General features: G+C 38.3%; 1 protein-coding gene across 1 annotated transcript in view; it reads left to right on the top strand.

Annotated features, from left to right (window-relative positions):
• IFIH1 (interferon induced with helicase C domain 1) overlaps positions 1-15165 on the top strand; it is a 37013-nt gene extending 21848 nt beyond the window's left edge. Inside the window, exons 7-16 of the mRNA XM_077829639.1 lie at positions 1787-2004; positions 3729-3845; positions 4458-4581; positions 4708-4938; positions 7126-7382; positions 9608-9757; positions 10921-11082; positions 11629-11819; positions 13797-13890; positions 13987-15165. Coding sequence (XP_077685765.1) covers positions 1787-2004; positions 3729-3845; positions 4458-4581; positions 4708-4938; positions 7126-7382; positions 9608-9757; positions 10921-11082; positions 11629-11819; positions 13797-13890; positions 13987-14169 — 1727 coding nt within the window. The 3' untranslated portion in view covers positions 14170-15165. The remainder of the gene's footprint in view (positions 1-1786; positions 2005-3728; positions 3846-4457; positions 4582-4707; positions 4939-7125; positions 7383-9607; positions 9758-10920; positions 11083-11628; positions 11820-13796; positions 13891-13986) is intronic.
• Positions 15166-15626: the final 461 nt, after the last annotated feature.

The following is a 15626-nucleotide window of genomic DNA, read 5'->3' as shown; positions in this document are numbered from 1 at the left end:
AACCAAGAGACCTCTTAATTAGTAATACCCTGGAATTTAAACTATGGGGAATCAAACTCATTTGTGATTTTAATACAGAACTTCTTTAATATGATCCAACACATGTAGTCTCCAAATCATGTGCCCCATTTCCATAGGAGAAATGCACCTATTCTGGTAGGCTAGGCCCCTCTGAATAACAGTAATGTCCTCCAAAATATACAGGTTCCAAGTGGAAGGGCAAAATAGGTATTATAAGAATCCAATTCTGGAGACTCTGAGAACCTGCTGGTACTATAGGAATAGTCCTGCAATACTTAGGGACAAAGCAGAATGGGCTGTCCACGAGCCCATTCTGACCTACTGGGCACTGTGTGAGGACATACACATCTCCTCAGTGAATATATAGCACAAGCTAATCTCCTTTCCTAAGGTAAAGTGGCTGTTGTTCATTCTCAACATCTCCTCCCTTGCTCCTTATATTTTCTCATGACCTTTTTAAACAGAAGTCTTAAATTTCACTCCACTGCCTGCATATGCAAATAGAACAGGGAGATGTTTTATGTCTGTGATTGCCACCCTGTGATTTTAAAATAGTACAGAACATCCTTGACACAGTCCCTTTTCTAACGGTAGAGTACTTCATGCTTCTGCTCTGCATTTTTGTAGCAGCATTGCCAGTTACGGAGCACCCCTTCTTGGCCAGGGGTGCTTCTGCAGCACCTTCACTCTGTTTCCTCTCTTTTGGGTCCCCTGTGGAACTCCCCACAGCCTTTCTCAGGACTTCCACCAACCCCTTCCTGGGGCTGAGTTAATAGCCAAAAGCAGTTCAAATGGTCTTCATTGTCTCAAATATAAAGTTCATTACAGCAACACAAAAGTTCATACTCCTCTCCAGTTATTCTGCCACAGATGGAACTCTTACCCTGCCCCAGTCTGTTTTTCTTGGAGCTGCCGATCATGTACTTCCTAGTGGGAGCTCAGCATTCGGGTCTGGCTTCCTTCTCCATGGTGGTGCATTCTCTGTTCTGAAGGAGAAGGCAGCATATATACTGCCCTTCTTCAGAGAGCTTCCCCCCGATTTCCTGGAGAGAAAGGAGCCCTGCCCCACCCTACATTACAGGGCTTCTGGTCCCTGCCTTTTTTTATTCCAAAGTCTCTGGAACAGGGTCTTCCAGCCACCTCTGGTCTTGAAAAACAAGCAAACAATATCTAATTATCCTCAGTTTCCCCAATTACCAGACACTGGTGACGATACAGTAACTTAACATTTCTGTATTTTTTCCAGTGTATTTCTTCTGTATATAGCTTTCCCTTCTCCCCCTCTTTTTTTTTTTTTTTTTTTTTTTTTAAGGGGAAAATACCTCTGTCTGCTTAGACTGTGAGCTTCTTGGGCAAGGCCATCCATTCCTGAATGTCTGGAAAGCATTTAACACATCATAGGTGCTCCCATAAATAAATAATAAAGCACAGTTTGTTGAACACATGGTTAAAAAAGTGTGTTTCTGGGGTTCATTCTTGCAACAACAAAAGGCAGTTTATATAATGTAAAAAAAATACTTTGCACTTTAATAGTGCTGTTTCAAACAGATTTCAAAGCACTTTACAATAAATACATAAACACAACCCTCCAGGGATATTGCATGAAATTTACTTTCTTTTAAAGGAGATATATTTTAGATCCCAAACAGATTGACTGGTCCCTCTTCATTAGTGGCATGGTATCCTTTGCTGTAAGAGGATTGATTTACTCCAGTACTGCATTCAAAGGAAATCTTAACCATTTTGTACTGGATGTGTTTTCCAGACTTTTCTCTCATTATTATTGATGAATGTCATCACACCCAGAAGGAAGGCGTCTATAACAATATAATGCGACGTTATTTAAAAGAAAAGATGAAAAACAATAAATTCAGAAAAGAAAACAAACCCCTGATTCCACAGCCTCAGATCCTGGGACTAACTGCTTCACCTGGCGTGGGAGGGGCAAGAACTCCTCAGAAAGCTGAAGAACATATTCTGAAAGTAAGTAGCCCTTAAAGCTGCAAATCACCAAGAGGCTATTATCTTATTCAAGCAAAATTCCTACTGAAGTCAGTATTTTGCTCTAAATGAATCCCCTAATTTTTGGTGGGTACGTAGGCCTGATTCTGTAAACCTCATAAGTAAGTTGTCCCTTTGAAGTTAGTGAAATCATTTGCCTGAGTAAGGATTTGCAGGATCTGGTAAATAGATAGGATTGGCTTCACTTTATTATTAGAAACCTACAGATCCCATCAGTGCTCTGAAAATTGGAGAGTACTGTCATGTCCTGTAGGAACATGTTGTTTATTAGATGCGTTTTTTAGAGCTGCTGAGGCATACATTTGGGTGGGTTGAAGAAGGTGGGTAACAATCCAGTAATACTTAAACAGGCAGAAATTGTTATGTGAATAGAACAATAAGCAAGCAAAGGTGTAAATTTCTAACAATTAGAACTTCTAATTAGGTAGGAAGAATGGGGAATTTGCATAAGATGATTCTGGAGACAATGGCCAACTTCTGCTCTTATTTACACATCTGTAAATCCTGTGTAACTCTATTTTAAATGGACTCCATTGGAATTATATTGGTGAAACAAAATGCAGAATTTTGCCCAATGCCTGAGTGCAATATCTAGGCGAGCCAATTACTGTTGAATAGGCATATCCTATAAGAAGCAGCTGTGTTGTCTCAAGCCAGTTAGAGTAGGAAGAATTATGAGGTACTTTTTAAAAATACATCCACTTGATATCTTGGAGAAAACCAGAAAAAACTAATATTCATCATCTGTATTGAAAACTTAATAAATAGGATGTTTGTTTTTGGTTTAATTTTTGTTGAAGAAATATTGCAATTCAGATCTCTAGACTCTTGCAAATAGATTGCTACTGCTGATGTCATTTACCCTTTGTTTTCTACATTCATGAAGATATAAATGTTTCCATTTATCGTCACTGAGATTAGTATAATAGAGAGAAAATATTTTCTTACTGAAAATCTCAAAAGTGAAAAAAAAATCTCTGTCTGTGCAGTTAACAGGCAAATGTCTACATGTTTCATGTTCCAAAAAGGTCCAGGTCCAGCTGTGTCTTTTATAATTACAGTGGGGTGGGAGGAGGTATTGTTTCATATTCTCTGTGTATATATAAAGTCTGCTGCAGTTTCCACGGTATGCATCTGATGAAGTGAGCTGTAGCTCACGAAAGCTCATGCTCAAATAAATTGGTTAGTCTCTAAGGTGCCACAAGTACTCCTTTTCTTTTTGCGAATACAGACTAACACGGCTGTTACTCTGAAACCCAATTTCCTATATTTCACTTTATTATCCTACGTGTATCCAAAGTCTTTTTGATCTTGATTTTTCATGTCTAAATCTTGATGTACTTTTTTTTTTCTCATCTCAAATGCCCATTTTGCAATCTAAGCTGATAGTTACATTTGTTTGCTTTTTGTTTGTTTCCTCTGTACAGGAAGGCTCATCTTTGATTTACGGTGTGGTTCAATTAGCTTATCTCAGATGCTTTTCACACATATCTTTACATTTTGCACAACTATATAGGATACATAGGATGTGCACACTGCCTTTCTAAGGAAGAACTTAAATTAGATCAGATACCATGTTAAAACATGTATATAAATAAAGAAGGCACAGTATACTCATCCAACTGTTTATGTAGAATAACTCATAAAATATATGAAAAGTAAAACAAAAATCTTTCTCCTTCCAGATTTGTGCTAATCTTGATGCATATAGACTCATGACTGTTGAAGAACATGTCCCCCAACTGAAAGATCAGGTGAAGGAACCACGTAAGAAGTTTGTGATTGCAGATGACAAAAGAAGGGTATGATGTTTTTGTTTTTTGTTTTTGCAAAATCTAAGCAGAAAAGTACATTCATCTTTAAAGAGGTATTGATAAAGGTTAAGAGTCAAGGTTTTTTAGGCCAATATTATTGCCCTGTAGGTTGATAGTGATCCACAGTATTTCTACTCATCCAACAATAAATGAACTCTTTGGAAAAAGAAACAAAATTTATATATGTTGAAATTAATGACACACTGTATTTCTGTAGATGAATGTCAAGTTGAATGTAAAATTTTTCTTTCCTTTTCAAAAGGGCTTTGGTTGCTCCTATATTTTTGAGATAACAGAAAGAATATTATTAATTTTGGGTCATAGTTAAAGTTGTGTTTTGAGGAAATGTGCATTACTTTATACTCATTAGAAATGTATTATGTGAACAGTATAATATTTATGATGTCCTTAGCTATTCATTTCCTTGGCTTTAAGTGTTTAGATAAGCAAGTACCTTCAGCAATCTTAATTGTTTTCTGAAACAAATTTTTGTTTTAGGAATTTCCTGTAGACAATATTAAACTGAAAAGGTCAGTCCGTTTTTGTTGCTGACAGAATAACGATTGTAAGTTTAATTACTTTTTATCCATGTGCTTTTAGGATCCCTTTAGAGAGAAAATTACAGAAATCATGACAGAGATTCAAAATTATTGTCACCTCAACCCAACATTTGAATTTGGAACTCAGCCCTATGAACAGTGGGCAGTTAAAGAGGAGAAAAAAGGTATTAAAAATACTTTAACATAAATGCATCATGATTTTGGACTTTGAGGGGTGTTTTAACCATCTGTGTGTGCAGCCATACAAACAGACACAGATACAGATGTGTATATATATGTTCTGTTTTTAGCTGCAAAAGAAGAAAACCGTAAAGAACGTGCTTGCGCAGAGCATTTAAAGAAATATAATGATGCCCTGCAAATTAATGACACTATCCGAATGATCGATGCATACAACCACCTCAATAACTTCTATAAGGAGGAGAAAAGCAAGAAAACAACAGTAAATGAAGACGATGCTGATGAACCAGTAGCGTCAAAACTAGATGAAACAGATAAGTTTCTGATAAAGTTATTTTACGGTGAGCATGCAATATACGGTGATACTTAGTAAAATCTGAAATCCATGCAGCTGACTAGTATACACTGCTGACATTGTAATATGTGATTTGCATGGGTACTTATTAGTTCATAGACACTTATGGGAGTCAGTGCTATAGGGTTTGTATGTCACAGTATACTGTATAAAATATATTAAACACCCTGTCAGCATCATATGATATTTTCATGTCCAATGGTATAGTCCGTTATACGAAAATATATTCTCATATTCAAGATTTTGCATATTTCTAATACAAGCTCAGGAGATCATTTACTGCATATCAACCAGAGTCTGTCAGGTACTTGAAGTTTCTGGGGACTGATAATTGTGAAACATACAGTCTCTCATGTCTAGGTCACTGGTGTGAATCTAGTCTAGGTTGATGACTGAAACTTATTGCTGTCAGATGGTGGTTTGATGGGCTATGCGAGGTTCTTCATCCATAATCATTAAATCCTCTGCCCTTCTTCTCAGGCTGCCAACAAGAACAACAGTGATTGCTAATTGTAGGGGTGGTTCTGTCATGTGGATAGTTGTTTGGTAGTCTCGGCCTGTTGCAGCTAGACTAACATTTTTTAGTGCAATAAATAAGGCAAGCTATGCTTCTAATTTGTTATGGCTCTTTGAATTCAAACCATTGTGCCAAAAAAACCACACACCATATTTTTACTTTTCATTCAGAGGAGAAAGTTCTGATTATTGTTAATATAATTACCATAGACCTCACTGGGAGCAGGATCAGACCAACTGAAAATTTGGACCAAATCCTAGTTGCCTTCTAGAATTTAGAAGTATGTGTTGTGTTATGTTCTTTGTTGCTATAAATACAAACCCTCTGTGCCTCCACCACCACATATGCACACGTCATAGAAAGCCAGGAAAAATGGCTTCCCAATAGAAATGGCTTTTTACTAAACATACAGTGTACTGGAAATCTGGGGGATATTCTACAGAGAAAGGGCCCTGTCAAATTAGGTCCCAAAATTTAGGTTTTGTGAAACCACGCTGCAAAGCCAAACTTACAAATATTTATTGTAAAATGTTTAATAGCATCTAAAATATGCCTGGTCCTTACAGAATATAGATAACAAACGTTATTGTAGATAAGCCTCAAAGAGATAATAGGCACAATAGTCACAGTAGAAATGTTTGATATATATTTTTTTAAACTTCCAATGGAGGAAGGGTTATATTTAAAGGAAATCCCTTCAAATATTTGCAGCCTGAACATGTCAACATCGGGTTAATATCTGAGAATTAGAAAGTTAAACGGCTCAGAAAGTAAAACTTAGTAGACTAGCCTATTTTTCATTGCCAAAAGTGAATGAAATTCAAAGAGCATAACGAGGGAATAGTAAATTAAAAATCTATTCCATTTTATTACGGAAGGTGGCATTAGTGACACTGGGAATGAAATTTATGTTTACATTAATTTTTCTCTGTTGTTTAAGACACAGGATTGCCTATGGGAGGTGGTCCTTACTGTAGATTTCACTGTGTAATGGTTTTAACTAATTAGAGGGACAAAAGAAACTTGTCATACCTCCAATATTTGATTACATTCTAAGACAGTATTAATAAGTCTCATTCCCTCAAAGAAGCACATTATGTGTGATGGAATTCACTATACGCTCGTCCCATCCTATGGCAAACATATCGTGTAATGACAAGTCTAAGTTCATTCAGCTGAAACTGTACCTAACATACTTTGCATTCCTCTGTAAGGCACTGAACGCATAATGTTTTTTTCAGACAATAAGCCAAACCTCGCGCTTCGTACATGCAATGGAAATTGTCCGTGCAGGGCATCCTTACAAGAGTGCCTCAGTGGGCATGGCCTCTGTCCTCTCAAAGCCACCACCCCACAAATGCACTCCAGTTGTAAGGTCCCGAGTGTCTTGATGTAGGGATTTTTAACATAAAGCCTGCCAACACTTCTCAAGCTGTTTGGTAGATTAGTACAAGGGTTAAGTGTTGTTTATACTTGACACCCAAAAAATGTTGTAACATAAAGTAGTTTGTAAGGTAAATTGCTGTGTCCCAGCCCTTCATACTGTGGTGTGAATTAGCTTGAATGGGAGAAATATAAACTCTCTCTGCTTTTTGACTTTTCTAAAGCATTTATTTACATAATGGCATCTTGTTCATTTTATATTTATTTTTACAGCAAAAAAGAAACAGCTGAAAGAGTTGGCTGGAAAGCCGGAATATGAAAATGAGAAGCTGACACAGTTGCGAAACACCTTAATGGAGGAGTTCACAAAGACTGATGAAGCTAGGGGAATTATCTTCACAAAGACTCGGCAAAGTGCATTTGCCCTTTTTCAGTGGATTAAGGACAACACAAAATTTGAAGAAGCAGGAATTAAAGCTCACTACCTTATTGGAGCTGGTCATAACAGTGAATTTAAACCCATGACTCAGGTAACTAGAACAGAAAATGTAATTATAGGAGTGGTGTTAAAAATGTGTTTACATTTAAAGGAGGCAGCTTGTCTTAATTGTTAGAGCAGAGGACTGGGAGTCAGGAGACCTGAATTCTAGTCCCATGTCTGTGTCTGACTTTGTGCGATCTTGTTCAAATCACCTACCTGCTTTGTGACTCATTTCTCCATCTGAAGAGTGGGAGCACTCATAGCTACCCTTTGTAAAGCACTTTGAGAGGCTTAGTTGAAAAGCATTACATAAGTACAAAGTCTATTCATATTTTAAAATACATTTGTTGAAAACTAGGCCACCCCTCCCTCACTTATGAGCTGAGTCCTGAGATCAGAATTCTGAGCTGTCTTCACTGACAAAAAAGGGGTGTTGTTACCATGTTACAACTAACACTCCATTAGCTATCATGCAGTACAAATATAGTGGAGACAAGGCACTGTAGCCAAGGACGGCAGAAGGTATAGTGCTGATCTTGCTACCTCCTGGTGTAAATTCCAAGTGCCTGGTCTCCTCTTAATTAACTCACTCTAAAATTCTATCATGCATTAGTTATCTCATAACAAAACACCTTTGTGTCAGTGAAGACAAGGCCCATGGTTCCCCTAGAAGAGATGATCTTACAAAGGTCAAACGAGCAGGGATTGTTGGGAATTCATGGAAGAACCCAGAACTCTGTGTTAAGGGTCCCTACTGCAAACACCACCAAGAGCAGCAGTTAATGGTGCTACTCACAGCAATGAGAACTATCCCCAAATGTGTTCAAAGGATTGGGCTCACAGTAAGTAAGGTAGATTTCAAATAATGGGCAGAATTCCACTTGGCTAACACTCAGTACAAGCCCACTGACATCAATGAACTGACTTCTGTCATTTGTTACATCTGTACATACCCTTGCATTCAGTGGGGCAACCTGGGCAGGACAGACCTGGGCCCTTTATATATATTCTGGCACTAAAGTGGAATATTAAACTAATTTTTGTAAGATACAATTTATTCTTTAAAATTGTATTTTAAGAGACAAAAATAATACCTATTGTCATATTTAGTATTAAATTGAAAACAAAAGAGTTGTAATGTTATTGACCTCTGTCTGTTCCTTGTATTGCTGTTTATTTAATTTGCATAGGCCCATATGCTTCACACCATGTCTGGATAATTATTGAATGAGAAATTGCCAAAATTCACAATGAATATTATTCACAATGAATCACTCAGTTTGGTTTACTTCGTGCTATTCTGTTTGTTGACTGTGCTTTCTTTGTGACTTTCTGCAGCCAAAAATTATTCAGATTTCAAAAATGAATGTTCTAATTGCCTAAATTTTCCCCTTGTATTCCTGTTCTAGCTCCCAATGAGACTCATTTCAGCACTTTAAAAAAAAAGTGTGGTTTACATGCTAGACAGAACCAATTTACATCAGGGTTTCTCAGTTTAAAAATATGTTAGGAATTGTTCCCTCAGAGACATGATTCTGGTTTATATGAAGATTTTTTCAATATGGTATAATGATAAAAGAGCAAACAGAGCTTTTCTTTGAAAGCCTCTAGATTCTAAAGTTGAACAGAGCACGTAGAAAGATTTCAAAAGATGTCACATGTCCTTGTACACAAGATTGTTTTGTTCTAAAAGCCTGATCAGTGCTCCAGTGTTTTCATTGCCAGGTCATTATGCTGTTTATCTAAAGAGGAAAATTTTACATTAAAATGTTATAAATCTGATAGGGAAATTAAAAAAGCCTTGTGGGCCTGATTATGGAGGTGCTGAGCCCAATCACTCCAGTTGAAATCAGCGATGGTGGCAGATGTTCACAGCACCTCTGAAAATCAGGACCTTATGTTTTTTTCTATCAGTGCTGCTGTTAATGACAGAAAAAGAACCGGTATTGTCCAACCCCTCTGACACCTAGTTCACTAGCATTATAGGGTGACATTTTCCACATTTGGGCACTTAATATTAGGTGCTTAAATAAAAGTGACCTGATTTTTTTTTCAAACTGTGCATCTACAGTACCCATTTAAGTCAGTGGTGTAGTTTCTTATCCCCTTAGAAATGCATAAATATGGTGCCTAATATTAAGTGCCCAAGTTTTCAAACTTTGGCCATAATTCACTGAACTTTTTAAAGAAAGGAAAAGGTGACTAGTTTTACTTTCTGGAAGTTAACACTGAAAGTTAATATATTGAATCGAATTCATGAAATTGTTTTTACAGAATGAACAAAGGGAAATCATCAGTAAATTTCGTGCTGGGAAAGTCAACCTACTTATTGCTACTACTGTGGCTGAAGAAGGCCTAGATATCAAAGAGTGTAACATAGTTATCCGCTATGGTCTTGTCACCAATGAAATAGCTATGGTGCAGGTATGTCAGTTTACAACATGAGACTTTTTTTTTAATATGGTTTGTATTTTGGGGTGTGTTTTTGTTGTGGTTTTAAATAAGGTCACCATTTCTCATTGTCGTGTCTAAAAACAAAACAACTTTTTTCTCTGAAGAGGAAGATTGGAGGTGATACACAGGAGCTATGCGCTCTCTGACAGTTGTTTTCAGATGATGATTTTTAGAATTGTACATATCCTATTTGGAGCAAATCTTGGGACCCTTATGGACTAAGGGGAAGGTGCTTAGAGAGGTGTTCTACACAGTTTTATACTAAGGCCATTTCCATGAATCACCCACTGTCTGTGCACAATGTGACATTCACCCAGGTGCGAAGTGCCTGGTCAAAGCTCTTCACAATATTTAAGATCTGTGGTGGCCCTTCCTGAATTTAGGAGGGAGGATGGGCAGAGAAAACATGAAGGGCTGGCCTTTGCTCCCTTGTACCATGTTGGAGAAGGAGCTCCAGAAGGAGAAGTGTACCGCCTGCTTCTGTTGATTTAATGAGCTTTCATTCTAACTCTCCCCCCCCCACACCCCCTGCAAAGATAAATGACAAAGGATTTTTAGTGAAAAAAATTCCAAATCGTTCACTGACAATATTATTTATTTGTATTGCATCGGAACCTGGAGGCCCCAGCCCTGGTGTGCTAGACACAGTACAAATAGATAACAAAAGACACCCTTGCTCAGAAAAGTTTACAATCCAAGTAATTAACAGAATATAATATTGTGAAGGCATTTGCTATGGTAAATATCACATGCAAAGGAACACTTACATCCCAAAATGCCACTGTGTCAATGCTAGAATTTTATGTGTGAACTAATATGGGGTTTGTGTGTGCAGCACTTTATGGGGGTTTTTCGGGCTCTAAGCTTTTGTCTCATGATCCCTTTAGCACCATATCTCCTTAACAGCCACATGCTAGGTGTTTTATCTTTAATGGCCCTACAGAAGCAGCCCAGAGTATTAGAATGCTGTTTATCCAAGAGCCAGATGAATAATCTTTAACTGCAGATATACTGCACAGGGATTCTTATTCTCTTAACTTCAAGTAAGAAACACTGAACATCTTTAGTTACATGAATATGGCTGCGCGAAGGGCTGTGCAGGATTTCTAACCCATGTTTCTTGCAAACTGCAGGCCCGGGGCCGAGCTCGAGCTGATGAGAGCACCTATGTACTGGTGGCATCAGGTGGATCGGGAGCTGTTGAACGTGAAAATGTTAATATATTTCGTGAGAAAATGATGTATAAAGCTATTCAACGTGTCCAAAGGATGAGACAGGAGGAGTATTTAAATAAGGTATTGCCTCTGACTCCTACTTTGTCTTATAAAGAGAAACAGGTCTGTTTCTCAAAGACTGAAAGGAACGCGTCAACACAAAATCTTATTTAAAAAAAAAAAAGTTAAATGTAGTGTCTGGTACTACAGTTGCCCCCAATTCCTCATGCCAGTAGTTATTGTTTTACAGTCACATTGACCTGTTTTTAAAAGAACATTTTCTCTTTCCTGTTTATGATGTTAGAAAAACACACATAAACTAGGTGTAACTGACTCTGAACAAAGTAAAGTAACTGAAAATTTGGAGAAAAATACTGTTCTCAAATCTCTGTGACAGTCATTTTAGGAGTTACTTTTAACAAGAAGAGCCAGACATAAATTGTTGGGCAAAAGAGTGATTTTAAAGTTGACTGTGTCCTTTTAACTGTTTCCATTTCCAGAATCTGTATTCATTGCAAGTGTCTGGAATTTTGGAAGTAAACTTGGAAATAAATCTTTCCATTCCATAGCTCTGCTGTTGTAGCTTCAGCAGAATATGACAGTGTTTGTTGTTTTTTCTGCTTTTAGATTCAGGGTTTTCAGATGCAAAGTATAATGGAAAAAAAAATGAAGGCAAAGAGAGATCAGCTTAAGACTTACAAGGAAAATCCATCACTAATAACTTTCCTTTGCAAAAATTGCCACAAACTGAAATGTTCTGGGGAAGACATACAAGTTATAGAAAACATGCATCATGTCAATGTGAAAAAGGAGTTCCTGTAAGTGTTACCTAACTACTTGTTCTCTTTGAGGAAGGAACCTGTTTTACTGTCAGTATGTCTGCAAAGAGCCCTTAATATTGTGGCTGATATAAAATAAAATATCAAAGTATTTTGGGGGATATGTCAACCAAATTCTGGCTAATAAGAAATGGAGGATTCAGTCCTCAGCTACGTAAGGTTTTGGTGCAGCTGAGGAGGTGGTAGGGCATGGTGGCCCTAAGCTGAATAGAGGATGAAATATCAATAAATGAAAAAGATTAGGTTCCAGTTGCAATATTGACTAATTCACTTTGTATATACTGTATGTTATTAACAATCCAACCAGTAACCGAAAATGCTAAGGATGTGCAATGTTGCAAACTGCCATACAGGCTGTTTATATTTCCTTTTGTTTTCTGTTTAGCAGGTTTTTTTATATTAAACTTGCAACTTTAATGTTAAGCTAACTTTTAACTTCTGTGCATCTTCAACAGATAGAAAAGCGAAAAAATAGAGGGAAAAAGACTGTGTGGCCCTCGGGAGTTGTGCAGTTATTTTTGCATGTTTTTTAAACATCATGGCTTTACAGATTGAAGACAATAAAATAGCCATGGTACTATGCAGATATATAACTCTAGCTGTAACACTGTAGTTGCTGAGCTCTGTAATACCATAAGGGGAAACTAACCCAATATAAAGGGGCCTACACAAGGCCCTATATGCTAGTCAAACCCTGCTTAAACCCTTAGTGCTGGGTGAGGAACAGTCATCCTAGGATGTTGCATGGGCATGTGGTGTGTGTTGGGGTAAATTTCACCCACTGATCATAATGTAACTGAAATACTGTTAGAAATGTCTTGCTGCACAAAAGAAATTGTACTTGCTTACAGTGGAGCGTGGGCGTGTGTTTTATTTCCAATTTGCCAATCAATCAATTATTCTTCACTGTGAACTAGCTATATATCAGACTCCTCCCGACCCTTGAGCACTCCCCCAAAAGTTTCTTTTGGTTGAGACCACTTGCTGAAGGTTTCAGTCTAGGAGAACATTTGAGAATGTTTATGAGAAAGTGAAAATGGGGAGTTAGAGAAAAGTTGAGCAGCAGCTGTAAATACTAGTTTCTATGGTAGCACAATGATAAGGAGTCCCCATAAAGGGCTCAGTAAGCAGCATACCAACCTTGTTAGCATAGTGTTGGCAGCTGCCTACCCAAGCACTAGATCAGTAATTTTTTTAACACTTTCACGTAGCCGAGGAACTCTAAACGTCAAGCGTTCAGTAGAATAACTAGCAGAATGAAGTACAGGCACTCTGTAGCTTTGTATTTTCAGAACCAGGCACAGCTCCACATTGAGAGGAAATACAGAAGCAGAACCACCCACTCCCACAAACTATTTCTCCCAAAGCTCCATGGCACATAGAGTGAGCCAGCTGCACCACCACGTCTGAGGGTGCAGCATGCTCCCCTTTCTAAGGAGGGTGAGCTCTGATAGCCAGTGAGTAGAGAAGGGAGGGTCAGTTATGTCACCATTTCTCCCCATCTCCTAAGTAGGAGCTACTAGAGAGGAGCTTTCAGAGTAACAGCCGTGTTAGTCTGTATTCGCAAAAAGAAATGGAGTACTTGTGGCACCTTAGAGACTAACCAATTTATTTGAGCATGAGCTTTTGTGAGCTACAGCTCACTAATGCATCCGATGAAGTGAGCTGTAGCTCACGAAAGCTCATGCTCAAATAAATTGGTTAGTCTCTATGGTGCCACAAGTACTCCTGTTCTTTTAGAGAGTAGCTTCTACACTCAGAGGTGCATACAGAGTGCAGTTGTCATTGTCTTGCCCTTGCATTGTCTTGTACACACACAAGGGTCAGACAGAGTTTATGGCCATTTTACACCCACATCTTACTTCAGCAGTTATGTTCTCAGTGAACTGTATTTAAGGCCATCTCTGCTGTAAAAAGGATAATGCAATCTGATTAATCTTTCCTGTCCATTTTCAGGGACCTTTACAGCATAAGAGAAAATAAAACACTGCAAGAAAAACATGCCGATTACCAAACAAATGGTGAAATTATGTGCAAAGACTGTGGGCAAGTAAGTGTGTTCCCTTTTTCTATTTTGTGCCAACATATTTCTGTCTGATTACACTGAATATTTTAACTGAAATATAACCTTCCTTACATTTTTCAGGCTTGGGGAAATATGATGGTGCACCGAGGTGTAGACCTGCCTTGCTTAAAGATCAGAAATTTTGTAGTTGTATTCAAGGATAAGAAAACCTCAAACAAAATTTTCAAAAAATGGGGAGAGCTGCCAATCAAGTTCCCTGTCTTTGACTATGCAGAGCATTATGTTTCCAGTGACGAAGATTAAGAATTTGTTCAAGAATGTAAAGAAATGCAAATATTCAGCATTATTTTGACTGCTATGATCAGACTCCTCTTTTGCATACAGAAGGCCAAATTTTGTATCCTGCAGACTGTGGAAGGCCTTGAATGCAGTAAAACTACTGTGTGGGAAGAAGAAGGACATGGAGAGGAGAGAGGACTATGCTGTCTGGCAGCTGTTTACGCTCCAGCATGCAGGTTTGGGATGGGTTGAGGAAAAAGAAGACCTTGTGGAGCCAGGCTTAGTGTGGATCCACAGAACAAACCTACTCTTACCTACACAGCAGCATCCAATCAATTATCAAGGTCTCCCTTATATTTTTTTAATTGCAACTGTCATTTTTTATTATTGTAATGAGTGCCTTTCGCTTGCTGAGATTTTCTTCAGATATTTTGGGGCTCTTATCTCAGACACTTTTAAAAAAATAACTTGATTGTAGTTCAAATGTGCAGAAAGCAGGGATTGGGAATCAGTTTTTGGTGACACAGCAGCAGAAGTGGAGTACAGGGTATGCAAGCATTATCCCAGTGCAAGAGTTGGTGAGGGCCACCAACTCCTAGCAGCGGTCTAAGCTGGTCATCCAGACCATTTCCACACGTCCTTCCCCATGCTCACATTGCTATTACTCAGAAGCACAGATGACCTTGCTGTCTCCACTTCTGCACTATGTTCTGAAAGAGGAGGCCAGTGAGGGGAGTAGATTTACCTAGTGTTGTCTCCCAGAATGCTCTGCTTCTCTTCCTTTATGCCATCAGCTGGTGACTTCCAAATGTGTTACGTAGTCAGACTAAAACTAAACTACCATTAAAATATGGGTTGAAAAATCACTGTATTGAAACCCATTTAAATATCCAGCCTCTCAAATTCGAGAACTTCAGTGACAAATACAAACTTTACCTGTGCAGTAACGTGAGAAGACTGTGTAAAATGTTGGAGATAAAATAACGTAGCCCGTTAATAAATAATCTCTGTAAACTGTGATACATCTTATTTCCTAAAAAGAAAAGGAGTACTTGTGGCACCTTAGAGACTAACCAATTTATTTGAGCATGAGCTTTCGTGAGCTACAGCTCACTTCATCGGATGCATACCGTGGAAACTGCAGCAGACTTTATATACACACAGAGATCATAAAACAATACCTCCTCCCACCCCGCTGTCCTGCTGGTAATAGCTTATCTAAAGTGATCATCAAGTTGGGCCATTTCCAGCACAAATCCAGGTTTTCTCACCCTCCACCCCCCCACACACAAACTCACTCTCCTGCTGGTGATAGCCCATCCAAAGTGACAGCTCTCTACACAATGTGCATGATAATCAAGGTGGGCCATTTCCTGCACAAATCCAGGTTCTCTCACCCCCCTCCAAAAAACACACACACAAACTCACTATCCTGCTGGTAATAGCTCATCCAAAGTGACCACTCTCCCTACAATGTGTAT

Source organism: Eretmochelys imbricata, chromosome 11 (genome assembly GCF_965152235.1).
Source record: "Eretmochelys imbricata isolate rEreImb1 chromosome 11, rEreImb1.hap1, whole genome shotgun sequence".
Taxonomy (NCBI): domain Eukaryota; kingdom Metazoa; phylum Chordata; order Testudines; family Cheloniidae; genus Eretmochelys; species Eretmochelys imbricata.
The sequence above is the reverse complement of the archived record's forward strand: the minus strand, read 5'-3'. Positions and strand labels throughout refer to the sequence as shown.